At 42.3% G+C, this 26,840-nt stretch overlaps 1 protein-coding gene across 1 annotated transcript in view; it reads right to left on the bottom strand.

The window, feature by feature from the left end:
• Window positions 1–26,840, bottom strand: part of DCLK2 (doublecortin like kinase 2) — a gene marked incomplete at its 5' end in the record, with an annotated part of 108,095 nt that overhangs the window by 26,315 nt on the left and 54,940 nt on the right. The window contains 5 exons of the mRNA XM_015409029.1: window positions 4,421–4,478; window positions 13,755–13,863; window positions 16,284–16,379; window positions 16,487–16,556; window positions 25,241–25,335. Coding sequence (XP_015264515.1) covers window positions 4,421–4,478; window positions 13,755–13,863; window positions 16,284–16,379; window positions 16,487–16,556; window positions 25,241–25,335 — 428 coding nt within the window. The remainder of the gene's footprint in view (window positions 1–4,420; window positions 4,479–13,754; window positions 13,864–16,283; window positions 16,380–16,486; window positions 16,557–25,240; window positions 25,336–26,840) is intronic.

Below are 26,840 nucleotides of genomic sequence, written 5' to 3'. Positions count from 1 at the left end.
CCCCAAAATGGGGGACCCCTGGCAAACTGGGGAGTTTGGCAACCTTAGGTAAAATGCTGGCTAATGGAGGGAGTGTACGCGGAAATGCAAGATAAATTTCCTTCTGAGTACACATGGTTAGGACAAAGCTGTGAATTGGTTTGTGACTGCAGTTGATTAGATGGAAATTTTTGTCTCCTTACACCATTCAATATTTAAAGATTTTTGTTAATCAGTCTACTGTAAGAACATAAGGGCCTTGCAGAATCAGACCAGTGGTCCACCTAGCCCACCAGCATTTTTGTTTTATATACTGGCCAGCTAGTTGCTCTAGATGGGTCAATGAACAGGATATAGAAACTAAGGCTGTCCCCAATGTTACCTCTTTGTGCTAGTATTCAGAGGTTTACTGTCTTTGAATATGGAGGCTCCCTTTAACTAACATGGCTAGTAGCCACTGACTGGCCTATCCACCAACAATCTGTCTAACCCCCCTTTAAAGCCTTGTAGCCATCACTATATACACTGGCAGTGAACTCACTTATCATTGAGTAAACTAATACTTCCTTTTGCCCATCAACTTCATTGGGTATTCCTCAACTGTAGTATTATAGGAAAAAGTATATAGTCCAGTTGATATAATAAAAAGGGACTAACCTGAATAGTTATTCTGAGATTTTCCTTCATGCCCTCTCTTTGCACACAGAAAAACATTAGCTTAAACATGTATGTGCCTTTCTACCTGAAATTCAAAATATTTATGTCCCGAGAATCTTTTTCATCAGAAAGCATTCAAATATGGAACCCCAGACCTGCAACCTGAAGTATAAGGGTCCAGGAGATTAAACCATTTAAATCACATTACATTAACCAAAGGAAAAGGTTAACAACACAGCTAATTCCTAGGAATAGCTCATTCCTATGTGTAGGTGCTGGACCTCCGGAGGCATCTGGATCGGGGTGGATCGGCAGGACTGTTGCTGTTGGACCTGTTGGCAGCAATCGACATGGTCGACCATCAGGGGTCTGCCTTATGATGGCTTGCCTTCTTTCTCTAAGGACAAAGGGTGGCGCTAGGGGAACAGATGTCCCGAAGGCTCCCATTGAATTGTGGAGTGTCTCAAGTGGCAGTACTCTCCCCGATGCTATTCAACATCTATATGCGCCCCCTTGCCCAGATTGCCCGAAGGCATGGGTTGGGTTGTCACCACTATGCGGATGACACCCAGCTATATCTGTTGTTGGGTGGCCAGTCTGACTCTAAACCACAAGATCTATACTGGGCACTACAAGCCATGGCTGGTTGGCTTAGACTGAGCCAGCTGAAACTGAATCCGATGAAGACGGAGGTCCTGTGCCTGTGCCACTACCAAGCTTTGATGGGGCACCATTGGTGCCAGCACTGGAGGTTAGGAGTTTGGGAGTGCTCTTGGATGCCTCCTTAACAATGGAGGCCCAAGTAGCAGCCTCTGCCAAGTCAGCCTTTTATCACCTCCAGCTAATTAGGTAGTCGGTTCCCTTCCTCGACTGCAATGACATGGCAACAGTGATCCACGCAATGGTTACCTCAAGACTGGACTACTGTAACGTTCTCTACATGGGGGTGCCCTTGTCACAAATCCGGAAGCTGCAGCTAGTGCAAAATGCAGCAGCCAGACTTCTAATGGGTCTCCCTATGCGGGAGCACATCCAGCCTGTGTTAAAGGCATTACACTGGCTGCTGATAGCATTCCGAGTTCGCTTCAAGGTGCTGGTTCTTACCTTTAAAGCTCTATATGGTCAGGGGCCGACATACCTGAGGGACCGCCTTTCCCCATATGTACCCCACTGAGCACTGTGTTCAGGGTCACAAAATCGATTGACCCTCCCAGGCCCTAAAGATATCAGACTGGCAACCACCAGGGCCAGGGCATTCTCGGTGGTGGCTTTGTACTGGTGCAATGAGCTCCCAGAAGAGATCAGGGCCCTGCGGGACCTTTTACAGTTCCACAGGGCCTGCAAGATGGAGCTCTTCCACCAGGCCTTCGACTAAGGAGCCGCTGCCACCACCATTACCATCACCAACATCATCATTAAAAGATGCCTGACTCCACCACTACAGCCTGTGCTAGTCGTATATATAAAGATCGAGAACTGATTAATAAAGTAACTGCTGCCACCATCCCAAATGTATTAGTTTATAACCAGCTAGCACTTTATGTTTTGAATTGTTTTTAGATAGTTTTATCTGTCATAATTGTTTTTATGTTATTCTTGTAAGGCACCCTGAGCTGCCGCCACCACCACCATCATCATTAAAGAGGTGCCCGACTCCACCACTACAGCCTGTGCCAGTCGTATATGTATGATAAAGCAAGAACTGATGAATAAAGTAACCGCTGCCGCCATCCCTAATGTATTAGTTTACACCCAGCTAGCACTTTATGTTTTGAATTGTTTTTAGATGGTTTTATCTATGTCATAATTGTTTTTATATTATTCTTGGTGGGGAGGGTGAAGTATAAATCAAAAAAATAAAATAGGTGTATATGTATATAAACATACACAAACAAATTAAGTCCTTTTGACATAAGGCAAACTATAGCTGATCATAAGCACCATTGTGGAAACAAATACACCGAGCTCTATAAAGAGGCTCTGGGCGGGTGCCCTGGCCCTGGGCACTCAGCGTCAATTTGGGCTCAAACTGGTGACCTCAGCAAGGTATAATGACACAGAGCTTGCCACTTTCTCCAGGGGAACTGATCTCTGTCATCTGAAGAACAGTTGTAATGCTAAGTAATCTCTAGCCCTCTCCTGGAGATTGGCAACAATGGTTCCACAGGAGGAAATGGCTGGTTTGGAGAGTGGAGTCTGGCATTGTAGCTGTCTGAGATCCCACCCCTCCTCAAACCCCACCCTCTCCAGGCTCCACCCCTCAAATCTCCAGGAATTTCCCAACATGGAGGTGGCAACCCTATCTCCTTCTCAGCCAACCATCAACCTACCTTTATCTGCCCCTCTGACTTCAGCTTTTCAAGCACCATTGTGGAAACAAATACACCGAGCTCTATAAAGAGGCTCTGGGCGGGTGCCCTGGCCCTGGGCACTCAGCGTCAATTTGGGCTCAAACTGGTGACCTCAGCAAGGTATAATGACACAGAGCTTGCCACTTTCTCCAGGGGAACTGATCTCTGTCATCTGAAGAACAGTTGTAATGCTAAGTAATCTCTAGCCCTCTCCTGGAGATTGGCAACAATGGTTCCACAGGAGGAAATGGCTGGTTTGGAGAGTGGAGTCTGGCATTGTAGCTGTCTGAGATCCCACCCCTCCTCAAACCCCACCCTCTCCAGGCTCCACCCCTCAAATCTCCAGGAATTTCCCAACATGGAGTTAGCAACCCTATCTCCCTCCCAGTCAAACATCAACCTACTTTTATCAACCATCAACCTCTGACTTCAACTTTCCACCACCCCCACGCACCCTCTACCTAGGAAAAGTACAGTCTTTCTCCGCAGTGGGGACCCAAGCAGGAGGGAAGCGACCTCAACATGGTATAATGATACAGAGTCCACCCTGCAAAGCAGCCACTGTCTCCAGGGGAACTGATCTCTGCAGAGCAGTTGTTATTCTGAGTGATCTCCAGCCCTTATCAGGAGATTGGCAGCAATGGTTCCCCAGGAGGAAATGACAGTTTTGGAGGGTAGAGTCTATGGCACTGTACCTGTCTGAGATCCCACTCAGAAGCAGAAGTAGAAGCGTCTTAGTCAGGAGAGACAGCTGTTTTGGCAGTTTATTCTGTCAGGGAACAGTGTCCAGGCTGGCAGTGGTTGGGGGAGAGGAGTGGACCCAGCATCCAGACAATGTCACGTGAGTACTTTTGAGTGGCGGCTGACAGGCCAATGGCTAATGAAGCACACAGTACAGCCAATGGGAGAGCCAGAAAGTGCCAACATGTTGGACTTTTTTATATATATAGGATTAACATTTGCTACAATGAAGCAAATTTATTTTGATGTCTTCTTGTATTATCGAAAGGATATTGGATGCCATTGCATTTTCTTTGTTCAATTAATGAAACAGATGGGATAGATTTTCTGTTGATTTACTCAATAATTTACAAACTCAGTTTGCAAGCAATAACAATGCTATTTAGACAGCGTAATTCTGCTAACCACATACCTGTGAAAGCAGATGCAGTTTTACAACATTCAGAAATATACAACACTGATGAACAAACATTTGTAAATGTTCTTATCAGAAAATAAACCCTAATAGTGGTTTGGTAATGGTAAATGGTAAATTTCCCAGAGCAACAGTGAATCTTGGTCACTCAGGGTTTTATATGGCATTTTGGCTATTCAGCGGCCAGACTTTGGAATCTTCCAGTATCATCCTGGATGAGATGAATGTGGAAGGATCTCTCACACTACAATGGAATTATTTTATATTCTCTTCATACCTTTCCACAGCATTTTCCTTTGTCTATAATCTTCAAAGCAAACTCCTTTCCAGTGGTCCTACAAACAAACAAAAACACTAAATAAATACTTGTATTTCTGCCTGAATTCAGCATTTGCTTTTCATTTTTTGATTGTATGGAGTGATAAAACTGCTTTCATCAATGGGAACAGATGAAAAAATGATGGTAGGACTGCTTTTATTTGCTTCTCTGCAAAGCCATATCTGTTGTTGCCTTGACTACCAGTACTATTCTTGCTGCAATCATTTACTCTAGTGCGACCTAATGCTTTCACATTCTGCCCCTGCTTTAGCATCACATGCTAAACTAGCTCCATATCTTTCACCTAGTTCTGCTTAACTGGCAGCCTTGTAGTCACATGACACAGTTTAGAGGTTTGTCAGTCATTTCAGATTTTTAAAAAGGGATATAGAGATGTATTTTAAAATGTACTAGACCAGTTACCTTAATATATCTTTAGAACTAACAGACATGAATATCCTGTTACAGGCAATTTGTATTAGAAACATTTTATTGCCATTCTATGCATCTACAGTAATGCTGTGCTAAGAAGCCTGTTAGTAAACCTAAGCACAGTTACCAGGAAATTAGTTCAACTATGTAGAGTTATTTCCATTTAAGTTAGTTATGGGGAGGGAGCGGATATTTTAATCTCTGCATCTAATTCATTTTTATCCTCCCTTCCCCTGAGGAGCTCAGGGTGGAATATGTGGCTCTTGCATCCCCTTTTTATCCTCACAATAATCCTGTGGTATGGTGGTCCATCACCTTAGAGAATAGTTTATGGCAGAGAAGGGATTTAACCTTGGGCCCCCCAGATTTTAGTCTGATACTCTTAACTGTTACATCACACTGGTGTTCCGTCCCAGATTGAAAAACTGATTTATTTTTATTTGGATAACAGCCTTCAAAATACACCCTGTAAGCCAGTGCGATATAACAAGTTAGAGGGCTGGACTAGAATTTGGGAGACTCGGGTTCAAATTTCTACTTACTGTGACATTTACTGCATGACCTTGGGACAGCCACCCTCTTTCTCTTAGCCAAACATATCTCACAAGGATATTGCAAGGATAATATGAAGGAGGGGAGAACATGGGAGGGACGATAGAATAGAAATGCTCTTAATAAATAAATAAGTCTTCATAAAACCATTTCCAAGAAAAAGTAAGACGCAAACACTGTCTCTCAAGTAGTGGCTTGGATCCAGAGATGGGCAAGTGGAAACATAAATAGACTTAACATAGTTCCACTTCTTGTGCAACCCCTAGCACTTCCCTCCTGACATATTATAGGACCCAGAAATTGTCTGCACAAGATCTTGCACAAGCAGATACAATTAAGTTTGACTTAGTGCAAGTGTGTACTGTCTTATTCTTGTATTTCTGCTTGTGTAAGTGGAATGTTTATGCCAGATCTAACTCAGTATGTGTAATATAGCCACAAGCAATTTGCACAAATACTATGGGAACTTGGGTAGCATAGTAGCTAAGAGCTACTGGCTCAAATCTTGTGAAGTGGCTTTGGAGGAAAAAAACCATCAGCCTTTCAGACAATATGAGAGCAAGAATTATAAGACAATGTGTGAAATGCTTTGAACATCTGAGAGTGCTATACAAAATGCTAAGTATTATTGAGAAGCATATTAAAAAGACAATGATTCAATTAGCATCAGCACTATTGTGAGACAATTGTTACATAGAGATATTCTTGAGATTGGGGGGAGGACTGTCTTGAAAATTGTACTCACCCCATTGGAAATCCTCATCCCTGCTCAGGATAGTGGTTTACAATGCACTGGGGCTTGCATTATACTGACCAACAGCCCAAACCCCAATCAGATCTTCCCCATCTCCCTTAAGAGTCCCTAACCACCCCTTCCCATTGCATGAACTTACCTGGTAGGGGCAGCAAAATCCATAACCCTGTCACTTCCTTTGTTTTAAAAGCGACATTTCCCAAGGAAATTATGTTGCACTTTCAAAACTGTTTTACAGCTTTTGGAAGAAAGGAAAAGAGACAGCGTTTCGGATTTTGTTGCCACTGCCAAGTAAATTTAAGAGAAAACAAGGAGCAGTCCTGGATGACAAGCAAGGGACTGCTGAATGGAGTGAGGCAATCATGAGAAAGGAAAGTTCTATATGAGGATTTTCTAATTTCCCACCTAGATTGTCAAGAAACACATACTAGCAGGAAAGAGTTCATCAACGACTACCTGTACGTTATTGTACAGATCTTTTTAAGGCATACTCTCAAAAAAAAATCTTTCCAAAAAATTCACTTATCACAGGGCCATGATTGGTCATAGCTCCTTGTCAAGGGATCACTTGGTCACAAATTCTGCTTTTTACTATGCATTATGTTGGAATGCCCCATGAATATGTAGTCATACATTGTTCGTTTCTGTGGCGCTTGTTAACAATGCTTAAATTTGATGGAGATTGCTGAGCAGTAGTTTTCCTCCCTAAATGATTCAGTAGTGCCCAGTTTGGCATAAAGAGCAAAAACAGTGATAATTGTATACATATTTTGAATCTGTTATAGCTAATCAATTCATGCTGTACAAGTGCCAGAATAGCATGCATTAACGATGCCTATTATGGAACAACATAGTGAGGCAGAATAATATCACTGGTGTGAAAGGACAGCTGTGTCTGCTAGGTTGTCATAGTTACAGTTAAATTGAACTGAGAACAGAAGAAAAAAATAGCACCTCAATGTCATTTGAGAACCAAGCACTATACTTTTAAAGCTAGCACCACTATACTTAAAATTGGAAAGCTTTGTAGCTGTGCCATGTTATATATTAAATTATTGAATAGCTGATCAATACACCTGAGTTTCACAGTTAAAATAATAAAATCACATGCAGCATTTTTCAGCTGATGCCACAGTCAGAAACAACTTGAACACAATACAACAATATATAAAACTTATTAAAGACCTCACAGAAACAGTTTCTAAAGTAACTAAAGCTTGCCTCCCTTTTCACTGGAATCCTTCATAAAGATTGGAACGTTTTGGACCATACAGATTACTGTTAATTTACAGCACACACCAGTTTTGCGATTACATGATAAAATGGCAATCATTTTAAAAGAATTTTGAAGGTAGATTCCTGCAAATTTGAACAGCTTAGAAAGTGACTGAAGGGAAACACCACAAAATGTGACTGTAGAAGGATCACTGCACAACTATTACTTTCATTTCTTAGTAATATTTCCATGCTAACTTTCCACAGTGTTCACAAGGCAGTTAGAACATCTGTAGAAAAATAAATAAATACCACAAGAATATGCGAAATTTAAAGCACTCCAGTTAATTAGTTCACTTCACTGACGTGCGTATTGAGAAAAAATTAACTGAAGCTTCTAGCACTTATCCCTTGATTTTAAAATGAGACTGGAAGCCTCACATATATATATTAATAGCACAGTCCTACTATCACCCTGTAGCTACTTGACAGTGTAGCATTGCTCTCATATCACCTGCTCCTCCTTTTTATCCTTTGTACATGGAGCAGCAAAACTGGGGAAATAACTCCACCCCAGGATGTGGGAAAACATCTTGTGGGGAGGCAGCAGCCCCCCCCCCCTACAGCACAGTTCTGAGCCCCTTTGGGCTCTCCTCTTTTTCAAAGAAGCTGCCCCCTGCTGCTGCATGGATGCAGGGAACATAAGTTGGGTCCAAGGCCCTGGATCCAGCGCTTTAAAAATTGTAACATTTACTTCAGTCCTCAGACCTCTAGAGCCAAGTGTATAAAAAGCTCAAAAACCTAAGAGCACCAATTATCTTACAATCAAGAATGATTGTATACTGAATAAACAAGCCTCCTTTATTTAACAGCTTGCAGCAGTATCCCATACACATGGAACACAGGGGAAATATTCAATCTGCAGAAAAGGAATACTGCTACCAAACTACCCATTGTTACCTGAGGCAAGAGTAAACAAAACAGAACAAGCAGAGGTACATGGCGTTCTTCACAGTTTAAGGAAGAATACCATCTTTAGACTACATTATTTCCCCTCAGCATGCGAAGCCCCAAAACACACACATCTGCTAGGAGCTAGGCTAAGAAGCCAGACCAAGCCCCTAGGTGTTAACGCCTTCTTTTACTTTTACTCCCTCATGAGCACCTCATGAGTACCTAGCCATAGAAACTCTGTTGCAGCTGCTACTTGTTACCTATCCCACATCATTCTTGGTTCTCCACAACCATTCAACATGCACAGAGGCAAAGATCTTCTCTGTACCCTATGGCATGAGGACAACAAACAAGGTCTGATGGACCACTTAGGATCCACCTCTCCCTAAGAGTGACCAATGGGAATTTTGGTGAGAGGGACAGTTGAAAACAGCAGTTTTTCAGCTGAGAGGGAGTCAGACTGGCTGAGTGAAACAAGTGGCAGACGGGTAGCTTAACGCTAGCTGGAAAAGTTCAACTTGTAAAGAAGAATCCCAAATGCCTGAATAGGGAAATAGTTCAACTAAAAAGAAATTTTGTAACTTCTTTCTGATTCACTCCAGTGTTGTGTTCAAACCATCAATAAATCTCCTTGTTTGTTTAACCCTGTGGGATGGATGTGTGTGGTCTCAGGAAAAGAAACAAACACATATTAAGATCTCAGCCTACATGTAAATATATATTGGATGGCAGAAGAGGTGTTTGAGTCTCCCAGCCCCAATAGCTCTGTGCCAGTGTCTGAGTGAGGGGTGATTATTAAAAGGGATTGTGCTACCCAATCTGGCGGTGTCTCTGGGAATGAAAGGGGAGCATGTGAGGGCTCTCTATACATTTTCAAAATGGCGAGATTGGTGGCAAACTGTGTCTGCTTGGCCTATCTATAACCCTGACCCTGTGGGATGCAGATTATAGAGAGTGGTATGGCCTTTGATTGCCTGAAAAAAGGGCACAACACAAGGCCTATAGAGCAGAAATGACCAATGAAACTCACCATAGAGTGGCCACCATTTTTGTTCTAGAGACTTTTTAATGTTATGTGCCTTTTCAAACTGTATGACAGAAAACAACATAACAAGCATAGCACTACTCCATACAGAGGTACAGAGGTACAGTGATAAGAGCAGAAACACATATTGCTCTAATGTCTGTCATACAGGTTTCAGGAGCAGTGGCCCCCAAAGAAATAAAACAATGGGCTGATTCCTGTGCTATCAGAATCCCCTTTCTTGTTTTCCCCCTTGTTTTATTGAGTGTCGTATGCTGTTTGTCAATGGACCTGAACAGTTTCCTCAGTTTAAGGTTGTTGTTCATTTCATTGATTCTGCAAATGTCCTTGCTCCATCTACAATTATTGCTGCCTGTTGCATTGCCAGCAAGCTATTTTGTGAAAGTCACACCTGCATCTCTCAAATGACACCCAGCTATATCTGATGTTGGGCGGCCAGTCGGGTTCCACTCCCGATGACCTTCATCGGGCACTACAGGCCGTGGCTGGGTGGCTCAGACTGAGTCGGCTGAAATTAAACCCGGCAAAGACGAAGGTCCTGGGTCTGAGTCGGATTGGTCCAGGGTTAGGGCTCCCTCTCCCGACCTTCGACGGGGCACCATTGGTGCCAGCATCGGAGGTTAGGAGTTTGGGTGTGCTCCTGGACTCCTCGTTAACGATGGAGGCCCAGGTAGCAGCCACTGCCAAGTTGGCCTTTTACCATCTTCGGCTGGCGCAGCAGTTGGTCCCTTTCCTCGACCGTGATGACCTGGCCACAGTGATCCGTGCAACGGTCACCTCGAGGCTAGACTACTGTAATGCTCTCTACATGGGGCTGCCTTTGTTGCAAATTCGGAAGCTGCAACTGGTGCAGAATGCTGCAGCCAGGCTGTTGATGGGTCTTCCTAGACGAGATCCGGCCTGTGCTGAAAGCGCTGCACTGGTTGCCAATAGCGTACCGGATTTGCTTCAAAGTGCTGGTTCTTACCTTTAAAGCCCTATATGGCCAGGGACCAGCATACCCAAGGGACCGCCTTTCCCCACATGTTCCCCAAGGGCACTACGGTTGGGGAATCAAAATCTCCTGGACGTTCCAGGCCCCAGGACCACCAAATTTGCGATGACCAGGGCTAGGGCATTTTCGGTGGCAGCTCCTATCTGGTGGAATGAGCTCCCAGGTGAGATCCGGGCTCTGCGGGACCTAGTACAGTTCCGCAGGGCCTGTAAGACGGAGCTCTTCCACCAGGCTTTCGAATATGAGCCGCCACCATCATTGTTTCACCATCATTGTTCCATCAACGCCCTATGATTTCCACATATTGCTACCACTGGTGCGGGCATCAGTGGAGGGAACGGGACGTGTTTAGGGGACGGCAGGGCAGTGGGATTTGCACTGCTGTGGTTGTCTAGCTATGCCACTGAGAACACCATCTTGGTCTTAAAATCTTAACATCTGGAACTGAATAGAGGAGCACCGGAAATGTTTTTATTATGTTTATTTACTTGTTTATTAATTGTCTATTGTAATTTAACATTTTATATTATTTCATTGTTATTACCTGGCATTGTGCCCTGTTAGCCACCCTGAGCCTTCGGGGAGGGCGGGATAGAAATCCAAATAAATAAATAAATAAATAAAATAGTTACAGGTTGTGTTGCATGGGGGAGAAGCCAGGAGTTGCAGTGGTCCCAGCTGCATTGCCCTTCATGTGGAGCTGCTACAGGGTGTATGTTGGTATTCTGCCTTTTTTCTAACTTCATAGATGCAATGAACATGAAGTTGAGCAAACTTCAGAGGATGGCAGAAGACCAGAAGGCCTGGCATGATCTGGTCCATGGGGTCGCAAAGAGTCGGACACGACTGTGCGACTGAACAACAAAATTATCTCCTATCACTTGGCAAGAAAAAGTTTCCAATTCTATTAGTATGTCAGTTTTTCAAGCTATATATTGCTAAGATTTATCATCCTGCCTAATGGGTGTTTGTTTTCATAGAAAAACATCTTAAAGCTCTAGAGGCATTTGCTAAAGAATTCCTGGAAACGGGGCAAAGCTTACATAAGCAATCTGTATTAAGCAAATGACTGAAGAGGTTGGTGCTTAATTTTTTTCCTGTCAGGCTAGTGCCGAAAGTGTCCTAAGAGGTTTAATGGTATTCAGTACCAATATTTGTTTGACACTGGTATTCTTTAAGGTTGGATTTAAACTAATATCCTTAAAATTCCCAATTAAGAAGACTCTTAGATAATGTCTAAAGAAACATGGTCATAAAGATGGACTGTAGCTGAATGAACAGGCAAATGCTGTCTCCCCTGTTCCCCACCCCCCAGACTTGGCTCTCACATCTTTATTGTTGAAATCCTCTATCCTCCCCTTCCTTCATGCACTTCTTCTGTCCTTAGGCCTCTTAGATGGACCTACACTACCTTCCTCCAAAATTCCCTTCTAGACAATCTACTATCCCATCCTTCCTATGCTTGCCCACCTCCCCACTGCATCCCATGTATTTTTATGTCAAGCAATACCTCCTCCCCACTCAGCTACATCTCCACAGATGTCCCCCATTTAATGCATGTGGAAACATTGTCTAGGCCGGGGATAATTTCTTTCTGTTATTCCTGTTGCTTAGTGAAGCTCATGGAAAACATTTCACTTCTTCATTGAGTCCTTCGCTGTCACATGGTACAGCATCCAAAATAATAATTGTGCTGGATTATGCCCACAATCATTCCCAATCCTCCTTTAGCAAGTCCCGCATGCATAGCAACAACTGGCCCTGCTCAAGGTCCTTCAACAGCATAGATGTACCAGCCCCAACTTGGATAACCTAGGTAAGCCGAATCTCATCAGATCTCGAAAGCTAAGCACGGCTGACCCTGGCAAGCCATTGGAAGAGAGACCACCACGGAATACCAGGGCTCAGGACACAGAGGCAGGCTATCAAGCCACCTCGCTGAAAAACGTCCAAACCCCCAGTAGGAGTTGCCAAAAGTTGCCATGACTTCCAGGCATGCAAGAACACACACACATACACAAATACCTGCACACAAAAAAAGCACAGATGTATCCTCATTTTCACACTACACCTGTTTGGTGTACTGGTTAAGAGCGGCAGACTCTAATCTGGGAGAACCAGGTTTGATTCCCCACTTCTCCACATGCAGCCAGCTAGGTGACCTTGGGTCAGTCACAATTCTCTCAGAGCTGTTCTCTCAAGAGTAATTCTCTCAGAGCTGTCTCAGCCCCACCTACCTCACAGGGTATCTGTTGTGGGAAGAGAAGATTGTAAGCTGCTCTGAAACTCTGAGTGAAGGGAGGGGTATAAATGCAACTCTTCTTCTTCAGTCTCCCCTCAGCACAATTCTTAGCATACATTTTCCTTTGTCATGGACTATTCTGTGTTAGTTTCTCAGTACCCTAATAAAAGAAAAATGCTGAAACATTGAGTAGTTGGTTAGGAGCTAACCAGGAAGGGTAACTGAAAAACCTGATTCCCCCTTCTTCCACAACTTTCTACATCAAGAGAATTCTCCTCAGGTGTCTTAGTACTTCTTGTTTGCTAACTTTTGATTAAGTAGCAATGGAAACCAATTTATTGCAGTACAAAACTGCAATGTAGGTTAGACTGAAAGAAAGCTGTATCAGAAACAGTGTGCTTCATGGTACAGCAGTTCTTTAGTACTCTTGCATGCATACTAGTGAAGTAGTTTAGGAGGATAACAGTGAAAAAAGTAACAAGTAACAGTGAAAAAAACACACTGAGTACTTCATTGACTTAGATATTGTGTACAATTATTATGCCAGTTAATAATAACCAGGACATTCTGGTAATTGCCCAGGGGCGGAGTTCCCTCTAAGCTGAGTTAGTGTGCGCTAGCTCACAGTTATATAGCCTCCGGCTCACACATTTTTGTCTTCCCTCAGGAAGGATGGCTCCAGAGCAAACTAATTTATGCAGCAGCCAAATCGCTCACTCACAACTTTAATGCAAGTAGCTCACAAAGTAGAATTTTTGCTCACAGGACTCCACAGCTTAGAGGGAGCATGGTATAGGGGGCAGTTATTTTACAGGTTTCTTGGAAACATGCCATGATAAATACTGTCCTTTATTATGAAGGGTGAAGATGTTGCTTGATCATTCTCTAAAGACAACTGATATTTACCTATAAAATATGAAATGAAGCCTTCTCAGTCATTACAACTGCAAATACTTTTTCCCAATAAATAACAAAAAGGAAGATAAAAATGTAGCACTTAATTGTCTTTGAAATTATAATAATTTCCTTCTGTCCGTTCAATGCACAGTTTAGAGGTCATAATCAAATAAAAAGAATGAATAGCTATGTGGTTTTCTTCCTCACCTTTCTATGCATTCCTTAACCACAGCAAAATTGCCATCACCAATCACCTTCCCCACTTTGTATTTCTCAAGAATTGTTGATGTCCCTAAGCATTTGTTTCCATTCACACCTGCAGAAAGAAAAGGACAAAAAGGAAGGTGAACAGTGAGGTGGGTAATCTAGATTGTCCCTCATTGACATCAAGCATTTTATGAGTACACTCGTAACTATAATATAGTGATTTAAAAATAGCTTATTTGTTTAAGTACAATGTGTCATTCCAACTTTGCAACTAGAACAAGACAGACAAAAAAGCAAAGCTTGAATGAAGCTGCATAACCTTGCAGCGCTATGACAGGGGACAGTCATCAAAACAGCTTTCATACATAGTTTGACATTCCCAAAGCAGCAGAAATTCCATTTAATGATCACGGCACATCTTCCATTTCATTTACAGTACAATCCAAAGCAGAGTTACACCCTTCTAAGCCCATTGATTTAGGAGTGTATAAGTCTTATCAGGATTGCACTGTTAGGTCACTTAAGTTTAACTGCATTTGTCCCTGTGATGAATGATCTTCATTGGGAAAGAGACAGGAGAGTGTGATTCTTCCGGATTTCTCAGTGGTGTTTGGTGCCACTGACTAAGGTCTCATTCTAGACTAGCTGCCTCAGATGGTTATCAGGGAACAATTGAGTTGATGTAATAGGACCTGGGCTAAGCATCTGCCCTTCCCCTTTTTGCAAGTAACTTAGAGCCTGTTGCTTGGCCCTTAGCTCTCAGCTCAGGACATCCTCGCAGTTCATCACCTGTGTTAAGTTTGATGCTGGGGGTTTGCTGGGTTGGTTGTGCATATTTCCCTCAACCCCATATCCCTGCCTTGCAGGATAATGATAAATGTTGGGGTTTTTTTCCATTCCATTGGCTTTTGGTTGTTCTAGTAGACAGAACTAAGGGAAGTAACCTGGCAGTATATTACAATTCTAGGTATGTGGTGCTTTAAAAACATATTTGTGGGACTATTATCAATAGGACATGCTTAGCTAAACTTGAAGTGCCACAATCTTTATATTATTAGAACTTATTTTTTTATTCTACCATGCACTCCTAGAAGGATCTCTTTCTTCCAATCAACCCTGTGAGACACTTTGACTGGTACAGGCTCAACAGAGAGTGGTACTGTTTTTAACCTATATGTGGTTTGATCATACTAGAATACATCTCAGCATTTGGGGGAAAATGTTGATGATAAGTCAGTGTGGTCTACTTGAAAGCATACTAATCTTAAAACAGAAAGATGTAAGTCATGGAATGGAAGACTGAAGGCCAGCTGCACCTTCTATTACCTAATAACAGCAAAATGTAAGGTTAAATAAATAGTATGAAGTAACCAGCTTGAAATCTACATAATATACTATACTATGCTCTCTAGCCACCTGCACCAGCTGGAAGTTGGGAATTAATCTATACACCTAATAACCACATATGCCCCATTTCCTGTGTGAATACAAAAATCCACACAGTAGGACCACCCAGAAATAAGATGGTCCTGGGAAAAAGGATATGTTCAAGCTTGCAGAAAAACAAAAAATGTGGGTTTTTTTAACTTGTGGGGAAGCAGAAAAAGGGCAAATCATTTAGGGGGGCTCTGGGTGGCACTTTAGTGCCCAACATTTGGTGCAAAAAGAGAAATAGAGAAAGGCAGACAGAGAGGCACAGACAGAGGGATGTATGGGGAGAGAACAGGAATGGGGAACACTGCACTGGGTTTGCAAGTGGGAGTTAAGGAAAGCCAGTTACAGACTGAGCAGATGGTTGGTTGAGGGAGTGGGGAGGAAAAGAAACTGAGTGGCTAGAGCAGAAGAAAAGAGCATGGGGAGAGGAAAGGGAGAACAATTTTTCTATATTTTTCTTCTGCATTGATAATAAGCATTCAGTATCTGGCAGTACACATTAAGGGTCTAAATCCACATGGTAGAAGAAGAAGAAGAAGAGATTGGATTTATACCCTGCCCTTCACTACCCAAAGGAGTCTCAGAGTGGCTTACAACCTCCTTTCCCTTCCCCTCCCCACAACAGACACCCTGTGACGTAGGTGGGGCTGAGAGAGCTCTGACAGAAACTGCTCATTCAAGGACAGCTCTGAAAGAACTATGGCTTGCCCAAAGTCATCCAGCAGGTGCAAGTGGAGGAGTGGGGAATCAAACCCAGTTCTCCCAGATTAAAGTCCGCGCACTTAACCACTACACCAAACTGGTGTAGTGCAAACATCCAACCCAGCCAAAAACAACTGTGCAGTATGGCACTGCTATGCAGATGTCAGCAGTTTGGGGATTAACAAATTGTTATGCCCACAATACCCTCTCATATGGGCTCTTTTTGCTCACATCACATATGCAAGGTAACACAAATGTAGAAGTAGATAAGAGCAAGAGTCCAGTAGCACCTTAAAGACTAACAAAATTTGTGGTAGGGTGTGAGTCACTACTCACTTCTACAAATGTAAGGGTGAAGGAAAAGTAGCTCAGAGTTGGGTAAGTCTCACTTACTGCCCAAAACAGAATTGCTTTGCTTCTGCACTAATAAAGACACTTCCTGTTTCTGTGCATTTGAAACTGTGAAAATACCCAGGACTGGAAGCCAGACTGAATAAGATTAGACAACAATACTTAACATTTTAAAACTGCAATATCTCCAGCATAGACACCGACAAAGCAATGTAAAAATATTTACACATTTTATTGAATCCTACCTTCAGGACTCAGGCAAGGAGATAGTTCAGGCATACCATTAACATTAGAAGACTCACAGTGTGGTGGAATCTATGAAAAGATATAATTAGTTAAATCTGTAGTAAATACATTACTGAGCTATCACATTGGCATACAAACAAGATCCATTCAGTAGCCTTCTTTTTTCGTATTTTATGCAGTCACCAGTCAAAACCAAATATGATTTTACTAGCATTTCTTATGCCTGAAATATCCAATTTCTGCTAGTCCTATTAATATTTAATTACATGTGGACAGCTTAAATCCACTCAAAGTAAGCCCAGGATAGGCAGTCTACTCATCATTCCCATAAACAACAATAGTATCCCTCCTGTGCCAACTGTCCCATCTAATGTGACTAAATCCAAGGGTTCTTTCTCAAAGCTCCTATAGAGTGGTTCACAGAAACACAACATGTGACAGGAAATAATTTCTTCAAATAAGCAGGAAAAGTTAAACGGTACTATAGAAGAGAAGGAATAATTGAATCCAAGACCTATTTCAATGAAAATAGATTAGCTTTCATTTTCTTGTTACATGTAACCAGCATGTCGCCCGTCTGCTCAGAGTATGCAAAAAAAGGCAGCAAAAGATAGGGGAATGAACCTTATTTAGACAGACATCGCACATTCAAAAATCTTACAGTGCAATTCTAAGAATGTCTACTAAGAAGTAGATGTCATTTGGGGCTTACTTCCAGGAAAGTGTTCTTAATATTGCTGCCTTAGTCATTGTACAGATGTATTCAGGATAACATTTACCAACAATTTGATCTGTTTACACATAGCCAGACACAATAAATAGCATACAATGTCTTTTTTTATTACTCCTTTTTTAACAAGTCTGATGGGCACTCTGTTTCTCAGCTGAAATGTATTTAAAACAGTTAATGAAGTAATATTTAAGAGGGAAAGGGCCAAAATCTTACAAAGTTACAATATGTTTTGCCAGCGGCTGACTTTGTATGGGTCATGAGGCAACCAGTTTTGCATCTCAGTTTCTTTCACACATATTATGCAACCAATAATTAAACTGAAAACTTGCCCTGACCTGGATCTTGGAAGCTAAGCAGGGCTGACCCTGGAAAGGAAGGGCAACCTCTAAGGAATACCAGGGCTAGGATGCAGAGGCGGGTAATATAAGTTACCTCTCTGAATGTCCTAGCCCTGCTAGTGGGATCACCAGAAGTCAACATAACTTCCAGGCTTACATGCACGCAAACACACAATACTCACAAAAAATAGTTAAACTGAAAAGTTGTCGACCAGTTTTGTGTGTGTGATTTTTTTACAGTTATTTTTACCTAGTGCTCTCAGAATTATGTCTTTACCAGTCTTACAAAACCAAATCATTAAACTTAACATAAGGAACTGTAGTTGATTCATTACTATAAAGTAAAACGTCAGCAAAAATTAATTATGCTTAAGCAGGGTAACATTTGTTACAATCAATCTACTTTACAATTATTTTCTGTTCACTTGGGTATCAGGAGTAGTCAAAATGGCCTGGATTCAGAGCAGCATTTCTGCAGATACGCGGACTTCTGTTTGCAGAATCCAACTTTCTTGGCTCCCCTCTCCTGCTGCAGCCCTAAGCGTCCCCGCCCCCGTCCCCACTGTTCCCAGAAGCACCATTTCCAGGGCAGGGCCAGTAGGACTGCAGCAGGAGGTAAGAAAATTACACACTGTAGCTGAGGTATCCAACATAAGGCGGCGGGGGGGAGAGAAGTGGCCTGTCCAGGGCTGTTATGCAGCCCATGAGCAACTAGTGCAAGGGAGGGAACAGGAGACTGCTCAGGGGTGGGTAGGTAGAGCCAGTCCAACTGTGGCTTGAGCACGGCAGAACAACTTCATCTGCAGCAGTCAAGCAGAACCCCTTCACTTCAGGGAGTGGTACATTGGGAGCCACTGCAGTCGCATTCATACCTCTCCACTTCGCTTGCATGTCTAGGGATGCTGTCACGGATGGCCTCAGGGATCAGCATTTGCACGTGGGGTGTGTGTGTGTGCAGATGATCATATGTTGGGGCATGCGAGTGTCTGCCCAGCACTGCACTACTGGCTCTCCAGTCTGCCCATGTGGGTTTTCCTCTGCACCCCGCTCCCAGCCCATGGGGCCTTGCAGTGAGGACATACCAACTCGGAGCTTACCAGTTGCTGTCCCTTATAAAGTTTGTATCTCCAGTACCTTGTGTTACATTTTATGGCACACATGGCCTGGCCCGACAAAGTGACATTTATGTCAGATCCAGCCCTCATAACAAATTAGTTCAACACCTCTGCACTGCAGTATAAATTACACACTGCTGCTCTGGGTCCAGTCCAATGTAGGGCTGCCAAGTGGGGGCGGGGGCGAGGAAACCCCCGCTTTAGAGGCCCGATTTCCGCCGCGGCAGAATTGGACCCCGGGGGGAACTCCGCCCCCCGAAGCTGTGTCACCAGAGGTGACGCAGCCACGTCACTCACGTTGGGGACGTGGCCCAGATCGTCGGGGGGCGCGCCAGCCAACGAGGACCTCCCGGAGCCCGGCAAGGTAAGAACACTTGGCAACCCTAGTCCAATGTGTTGTTTTACTAACAGAATGGCATATAATGCAATGCTAGTATTAGTCTGAATGGCTTCCATCCTTTGGTTTTTTACACTAATAAGCATTATCTGCATTCTCTTATCCTCTCATTCACTTCTGCCAGCTAACCTCATCAAAAAATTCCAAATGCCTTGCAAATTTGAACACAGGAAAAGTAAAAATAAAGCCCAGTGAGATAAAGCATGTGTCTAAGCGAATACTAGGAACTTTAAGCACCTTCTTTCACTTCAATATGATTCTTCCGTTTTTTCCCATCCTTCAGGTTATACTTTTACTTAAAGGATTATCACATAAGCTCTTATCATTTGACACTGGACAAAAGAATCTCTGGATAGTAATAGGGAATGTAAGGTCAGTATTTCCTGCAGCAGTTGACATTGTCATTGGTTATGCAGCAAAATATTTTAAATCCTTTTCACTAGTAGTAATAGCAATAATTGAGCTGGCTAGTAAGGTTTTATTTTAACATCTCCCAGGATACGAATACATGCTGAAATCATCCAATAGAAGCTGCATCATCAAGACAGCAAATGTGACAGAAAATAGACTGGCTGCCACTTAAGCTTTAGAAAGACACAAAAATAACACTACTTGTCAGACAAATATGCACAAATGGCTCCAACAGCATCTGTATGATGACTCCTACACCAAAATAAAACATTATTCTTTGAGAATATACTATAGAATCAGGCCGAGAAAAGAGTAAATCTGTTGAGATATACTATTACATTGGCTCAAGGTCAAACTTCCCATGATATTCTGTCTTGTATAGTTTGTCCCTGTTAGCAGGGTGCATATTTTACATAGTGCAGTTGGGGAGACAGAAAACTTAAGTAAAAGACCAGCACAAGGTTGAGGGATTCTGAACCTCTTCCCTTCTTGCCATTTTTTAAAAAGAAAAAGTCATCTTCTGTATGGTGTCTTTTGCCTTGCAAGGGGAAAGATAAGAGACATGTACCAGCATCTTTGCCCTTCCTTGACCAAAAATAGTTTGGGGGACTAAGTGTCATAAGGGAAAAAACTTAAGAAACCAACACCCTCACCCTCATCTTCCACTTCAGTTTGTGGCCTCCTCAACTGCAAAAAACCCTCTAAACACAAACAAAAAACAGTCAATGATTAACTAGCATCACCTATAGTTTGGTTCTCACTGCACATGATTCCATACCAATTAGCATGACTGGCACACCTTGTTATAAGGGTGAGTCCAGATGATGTTAGTAATGATTTGCAGTTCTCTTATTTGCCACTCCAGATCTTTCCAAAAGCAATTTGTTTCTGTTTTTTTTTCCTGTTGTCATAGAATAGGAGTATAATTTCACTTACTTCTGTAGCACACTTTTAACATCCCATTTCCACAGTGAAGTCCTGCTATCAAGTGTTTTTATCCATACTGTATGGGGGGCAGCAGCATGGTATAGCTCAATCTCGTCAGATCTTAGAAGCTAACCATGGCCGGTACTTGGAAGGCACTAAGAAAGACTCTGCTGTGGAAGCAATGGTCAACCAACTCTGCTTCTCACTTGCTTTCAAAGCCCCTTGCTGGGGTTGCCATAAGTCACCTGCAACTTGATGGCAATTTACGCACACATATCAGAGCCTTGAGGAGAGACCTCAGCATTTCATTCCCAAAGAAGATAAAAGAAGGCATTTATATCTGTATCAGTCCTACCAGTCATGTTCAGAAGGGTTTGGATAGTCATGTGCCCATAGGCTCATCTAAGGCAAGATGGGTTAATTGTAAAAGACAGCATGGCTTCATTCTATTTCCTGCCAAAACATCACGTAAAAGAAAAGGACATCCCTATTTTTGATAAAAGTTATCACTCTTTCTTAATAGTCATCTAAATCCTACCTATGAAACAGAAATGAAATGCCATCTACATATACGGTAGAGGAACTGATGCCCGAGGATGAGAAGCAGGGAGGCAAACAAGACCAATTTAGTTTCTTTCCACAATATTGTTAAAAGAAAGCTTAATTAAGAAGGGTGCAAAAATATTTAAATCCCTCCCTCATGAATCTGGTTGTTGAAATTTCATCACCCAGGCTTCCCTCAACTTCCAAAGGCATATTTCAATATAAGGTTTTGATTCAAATTCAAGAACACAAAGTAGCAGTAACAGGGTATCCAAGCTTGGGCTTTATACAGAATATCTGGATTGTTTCAATACTCCTGCTGTGCAACGTTTTTACTTTCCTTTGGACAACTGGTAGCAGAAAGTGCCATCAAGTCACAGCTGACTTATGGAGATCCTGTTGGGGTTATCCAGGGAAGAAAGGAGGAGAGGTGGTTTGCCACTGCCCACCTCTGTGTTGCAACCATGGACTTCCTCGGTGATCTCCCATCCAAGTACTAACAAGGGCCAATTCTCCTTAGCTTTTGAGATCTGACAAGACTGGGCTAGCCTGGACCATCTACATCAGGGCTCTGGACAACTACTTTAGGAAAAAATATAGACACTAGAGTAGGCACGGACCAAACCCTGTTCATGATTCGTGAACAGAAGTTCATGATGGATCTACCGTCACAAACTTCCACAAACTCTTAAAGTGGTTCATGGATAGAGTGGAAAGCAGGGGTGTAAAGGGGTTATTTAACCCCCTGCTTTCTGTTTCCCAGGAAAGCTGCAAAAAAAAAAAAAAAAGAGGGCCCCCCTGCCATCCAGATGTTTTTTTTGGGCTTTCTGCAAACCCCATTTAAACGGACTGCGGTTCCTTTCAATGGGGTTTGTGGGGCCATGAACCAAGAACTGGTTTGGTTTGTGAGCAAACCTCCCGGTTCATGGTTTGGTTCATGGTTCAGCCATAACCTTTAAACCGACACAAACCATATTCTACCAGTTTCTGCCCATCCCTAATAGATATCTACAGCCAAAAAACCTCTCTGAAATTATTTTTAAAAGAAATGCGAAAGTCCACTCACCCCAAAGGTCATGTTTCTAGGGTCTGGATGTGATTTTAATTCCAGCCAAACAGAACAACAGATGAATGGATAAAGCATTTCAGACATGGGTCAATCAGGACCTATTTAAAACTTACACTGTGTCTGAACTGTCTATCTTCTTCTTCCAGAACAGTCAAAAGAACATTGTCCTTTTCCATTGTTCTGGCTGCAATTACAGTTGAGTAAATGCCAAGTTTCTGAATGAATCAGCAATTGAAAATTTGTGCTGAGTAGCAAAAATGAAGCCCACAAATTATAGCCAGTGAATCCTTATCCTGGGAGGTGTTCCAGTTAAGTATCAGGGGAGGGGGGGAGAAGAGAGGCACTATGGGGATGTGATACTTTTCCAATGAGTAGTAATGTTCTGAAATAAAGAAAATATTATGTTTGCTCTGAAATTTAAGAAGTTAATTCTTTAAAACAGTATAACATTTTAGGTTTATGCCAATCTACGTTATGCAACAGGCTAAAGGAAAAGACACAGATTTACTGGGGAAGGACCCTAGTTCAGTGGCAGAGCATCTGCTTTGCACACAGAAAGTCCCAGATTTAATTCCTGGCATCTTCAGTTAAAAAGACCAGGGAACAGGTGCTATGAAAGACCTATACTCAATATTCTGGAGAGCTGCTGTCAGTCAGAACAGCCAGTGCTGATCCTGATAGACCAATGGCAGATTCTGTATAAGGTAACTTCACATGTGTGTGTATTCAAAGAAAATATTAGTTTGTAATTCAAGAGGTATGCAGGGAGCAGGAATAATAAGGCAGATCTTCCCTGTCATACTTTGCTAGGAACAGACTACAAATTACTGGCAAGAGAGACACTCACACATATGAAAGCTTGTTCTTTGATTCTGTCATGTGCATTACCTAGAATGCCAACACTGCCACAATAGAGGCTGTAGATAAAACAAATTTTTGCAGTGTAGCTGTAAGATGCAATTCCCACACACACCCTTTCACACTGCATATGACAAGACAGGCAAAACCTGAGTCTTTTGCCTAGTACACTACCACTCCCCGCACAAAAAAATACAAAGACCTTATGCTAATTTAAAAACTGTGCTTGAAATCCAGAAAACGTGTCAACATTCTCAGTCTAATATTACTTCATCCTAATGCTATGGGGCTCTTGTAAATAGAAAAATTAAGTCCCTCAAATTAAAAGTTCATTTCTTCCACAGTGACAAATCAACATGAATACAACAACATTCTGTCAGTTATAAACTGAGAGTTCAGTGATAGCTCTGCTGCTACGGAAGCTACATTTTTGGATTGCATGAATGCTTGTTGGACAGTTTCCAAGAAACAAGAGTGCTGGGAATACATTTCAGGTACTGAAATAATATCTGTTCTAATTCAAATACATGCAAGTGTTACTCAGAGCCCAAATGAACAAAGCACAGGACTGGACTAGGATCTGGCAAACCCAGGTTCAAATCCCCACTCTGCAATGGAAGCTTGCTGGGTGATTTTGGATCAGTTACACACTCTCGGCTTAACCCACCTGACAGTGCCATTGTGAAGATAAAATGAAGAAGGGGAGAACACTGTAATCCACTTTAAGTCCCACTGGGGAGAAAAGTGGGGTACAAATGAAGTAAATAAATAAAATAAAAATAATACAATTTATGGTTTAGTGCTTCTCAACAGGAAAGTGAAACATTGCCACTCACAATCACAGACAAAGGAGAGGTTTTTGTAAGCTCAGGAGACTCCACAGGAATATATTAAATTAATTCCCCCTCCCCAATGACTTGGGGATTACTGCCTATGAGGAGCCAAGTTGTATTGCATCAGTTAAAAGGAAGCAACAAAACAAAGCATGGACAGGAAGCTGGCCCAAATCCTTAAATGGAAATGAGGAGCAAGGGATATACTTCGTAAACCATGCAACTCTCTGTGATAACTTTCAACATCAGCCAGCCCATGGTGCTATACATTTTAAGGGATCTGATCACGTTTAAGCTAAGACTTTAGGGGTAAGGACAATTGGAGAAAAAAACTATCCCTTGTCCTAATCAATTACATCCCTACCTGGGACTAAGCATTTAAGAGGACAGAATTTACAACTGGTTGGAATTGAGTGAAATTATGGTCTAGGCATGACCATGAGGTGAAAATCCCTCCAAGTCAGCTATAAAATACAGAGAAGGAGAAGAAAAAATGTGACCCTCTGCATCATACTACAAAAGTTCAGAGTCATGTAAGAAGCTTCCTTTGCACATACCCTTGAACTTCATCAGCCAAAGGAAGTGCATCATCGCAAAGACTGCTGAGATTCAGGGCCTGATGAGAAGCAAGTTACTCGGAGCCAGAGCTCATTACTGCCCTAATGGAGAGAGATTTCCTAATTATTGCTGCTCCACACTCAATCCCTTCTGGGCCAACTTGTTCAAGGTTGAGTACCTGTAGGCAGTCTTCTGCATAGTTGGGAAACTCCAGATATGTAGAAAAATATTACCTTGTTAATTAAGAACCAATTATCACTGAGCAACCCATGAGCTACAAAATATTAAGGATAGTTGAGCATTAGCTGAAGAAGAAGAAGAAGAAGGAAACACGGAGGATAAACTGGCCTTTTGAAACTCCTAATAGCTTTTAGAATTGTGGAGGAGAAGAGAATATCACAGAATGAATGCTGCGGGGCCTGTACACCCTGATCCTAATCCATATACTCTGACTCCTGTCATTCTGGCATCCTACAAGCTTTCAAGCACTTTGACTATAGTGAAGCTTTAAAAGTCCTACCGAAGAACCATTTTCCTCTAATCCTAATTATCTGCATCATCACCCAAGGAAGTCAGAACCTCAAAGAGTTCAAAGTATCTTGGAACATGGAAGGAAACTTAAGGTAAGGAATATGTATTAAGCCTTTCTATTCTCCTAATCCCAAACCTCAATAATCAGGGCAGATGCAAAACAGCATTAGATTGCTTAGGTTCACAAACAGATGAGCAAAAAGACTTACTTAGAACCAGAGTTCAGTGATGTGATATTGTACTACTGGGGAGTTCTTAATCACTTACCTCCCTCATAGGCCTTCAACTTGTTTCTTTGATTGCTGAACACCAAATGGTGAATAATGATAATTACTAGGTACACAATATATGTTGCAATACATTCCAGTTGCTTCTCTAAAACTAGATCAAAGCAGAAGGGATCATTTTGCTGGAAATAGGCGAAGCTATCCACAACGTACCTTGAGTCCTCGGAAACTCCCAGGACTTGTTGGTGAGGAGCTAGAAGACTTTGTAGATTTAGGAGTAGAAAGCTGGCTGCTGGGGGTTCCATTGACTGGCAGGAGTAACCAAGGCAAAGAAAAGAAACAAGTGTTATAAATAAAACAAAACCTGGAAACCCAGTCAGGAGGTAATGTGGTATTATAATATAACACCCACTCAACTTGTTAGATATCAACAGTGCATATAAAAGGGATGGATACCATATTTATTACTGATACACAATGACAATGGAATTGGAATTATCTTAAATGCATCAAATGAGTGGGTGCAAGAATCTTTCCCTTGGCTCAGTCCCACTTTCCCCTCTCCACTCTGGCCAACCAACTTTTCTCCTCTCAAGTCTGTACTGTTCGGCCCTCTAAATATACTATAGTCCTTTTCAGAAGACATCTTTTCAGTGAATGACGGGTGTGGAGCAGAATTATGTCTACTGTTGTCATCTCCCATGTATTTTGTTAAACCCATGTACAAAGTCAGTATGCATGTGTGTAGGTTCTGTCCACATAATCTGATACTGTGAAAAATTCAAATCAAGCTGACACGTTGCGTGCATTCATACTCTGCTCACAGGTTCAACTGAAGTTGTGGTCAGTGGATATGAGCCTGCTCTCCTTCCACATGTTCAATGACTATGACAGGACTGCCCTCATCTCCTTAGCACCAGTCTCCCTGTTCACTCATAACTCAAGAGTTCTATCTCTGCCTTTGTTGTTGTTGTTCAGTTGCATAGTCAAGCCCGACTCTTCATGACCCCATGGACCACATCATACCAGGCTCTCCTGTCTTCCACCGTCCTCTGGAGTTTGCTCAATTTCATGTAATTGCATTGGTAACATACCTAACCATCTCATCCTTTGCCATCCCCTTATTCTTTGACCTTCAATCTTTTCCAGCATCAGGGTCTTCTCCACTGAGTGCTCCCTTCTCATTTGGTGGCTATAAGTATTTGAGCTTCAGCTTCAGTATCTGGCCTTCCAGGGAACCATCAGATTTGATTTCCTTTAGGATTGACTGATTTGATCTCCTTGCAGTCCAAGGGACTCTCAAGAGTCTTCTCCAGCACCATAATTCAAAAGCATCTATTCTTCAGCATTCGGCCTTCCTTAAGGTCCAACTCTCACAACCATACATTACTACTGGGAATACCATTGCTTTGACTATGCGGACTTTTGTTGGCAGTGTAATATCTCTATTTTTTATTATGCTGTCTAGGTTTGCCACAGCTTTTCTCCCAAGAAGCCTTTTAGTTTCATGGCTGCAGTCACCATCTGCAATGATCTTGGATCTTAGATCCCAGGAACGTGAATTCTGTCACTGCTTCCATGACTTCCCCTTCTATTTACCAAGGAGTGATGGGGCCGGATGCCATGATCTTAGTTTTTTTGATATTGAGTTTCAAGCCAACTTTTGTGGTCTCCTCCTTTATTCTTAACAAGAGGCTCTTTAAGTTCTCTTCACTTTCTGCCATTAGAGTGGTATCGTCTGCATATCTGAGGTTGTTGACATTTTTCCTGGCAATCTTAATTCCGGCTTGTAATTCATCCAGGCCATCATTTT

The sequence above is a fragment of the Gekko japonicus genome, unplaced genomic scaffold (assembly GCF_001447785.1).
Source record: "Gekko japonicus isolate JY-2015 unplaced genomic scaffold, Gekko_japonicus_V1.1 scaffold24, whole genome shotgun sequence".
In the NCBI taxonomy this organism is placed as follows: Eukaryota; Metazoa; Chordata; class Lepidosauria; order Squamata; family Gekkonidae; genus Gekko; species Gekko japonicus.
This window is presented reverse-complemented; position numbering and strand designations above follow the sequence as displayed.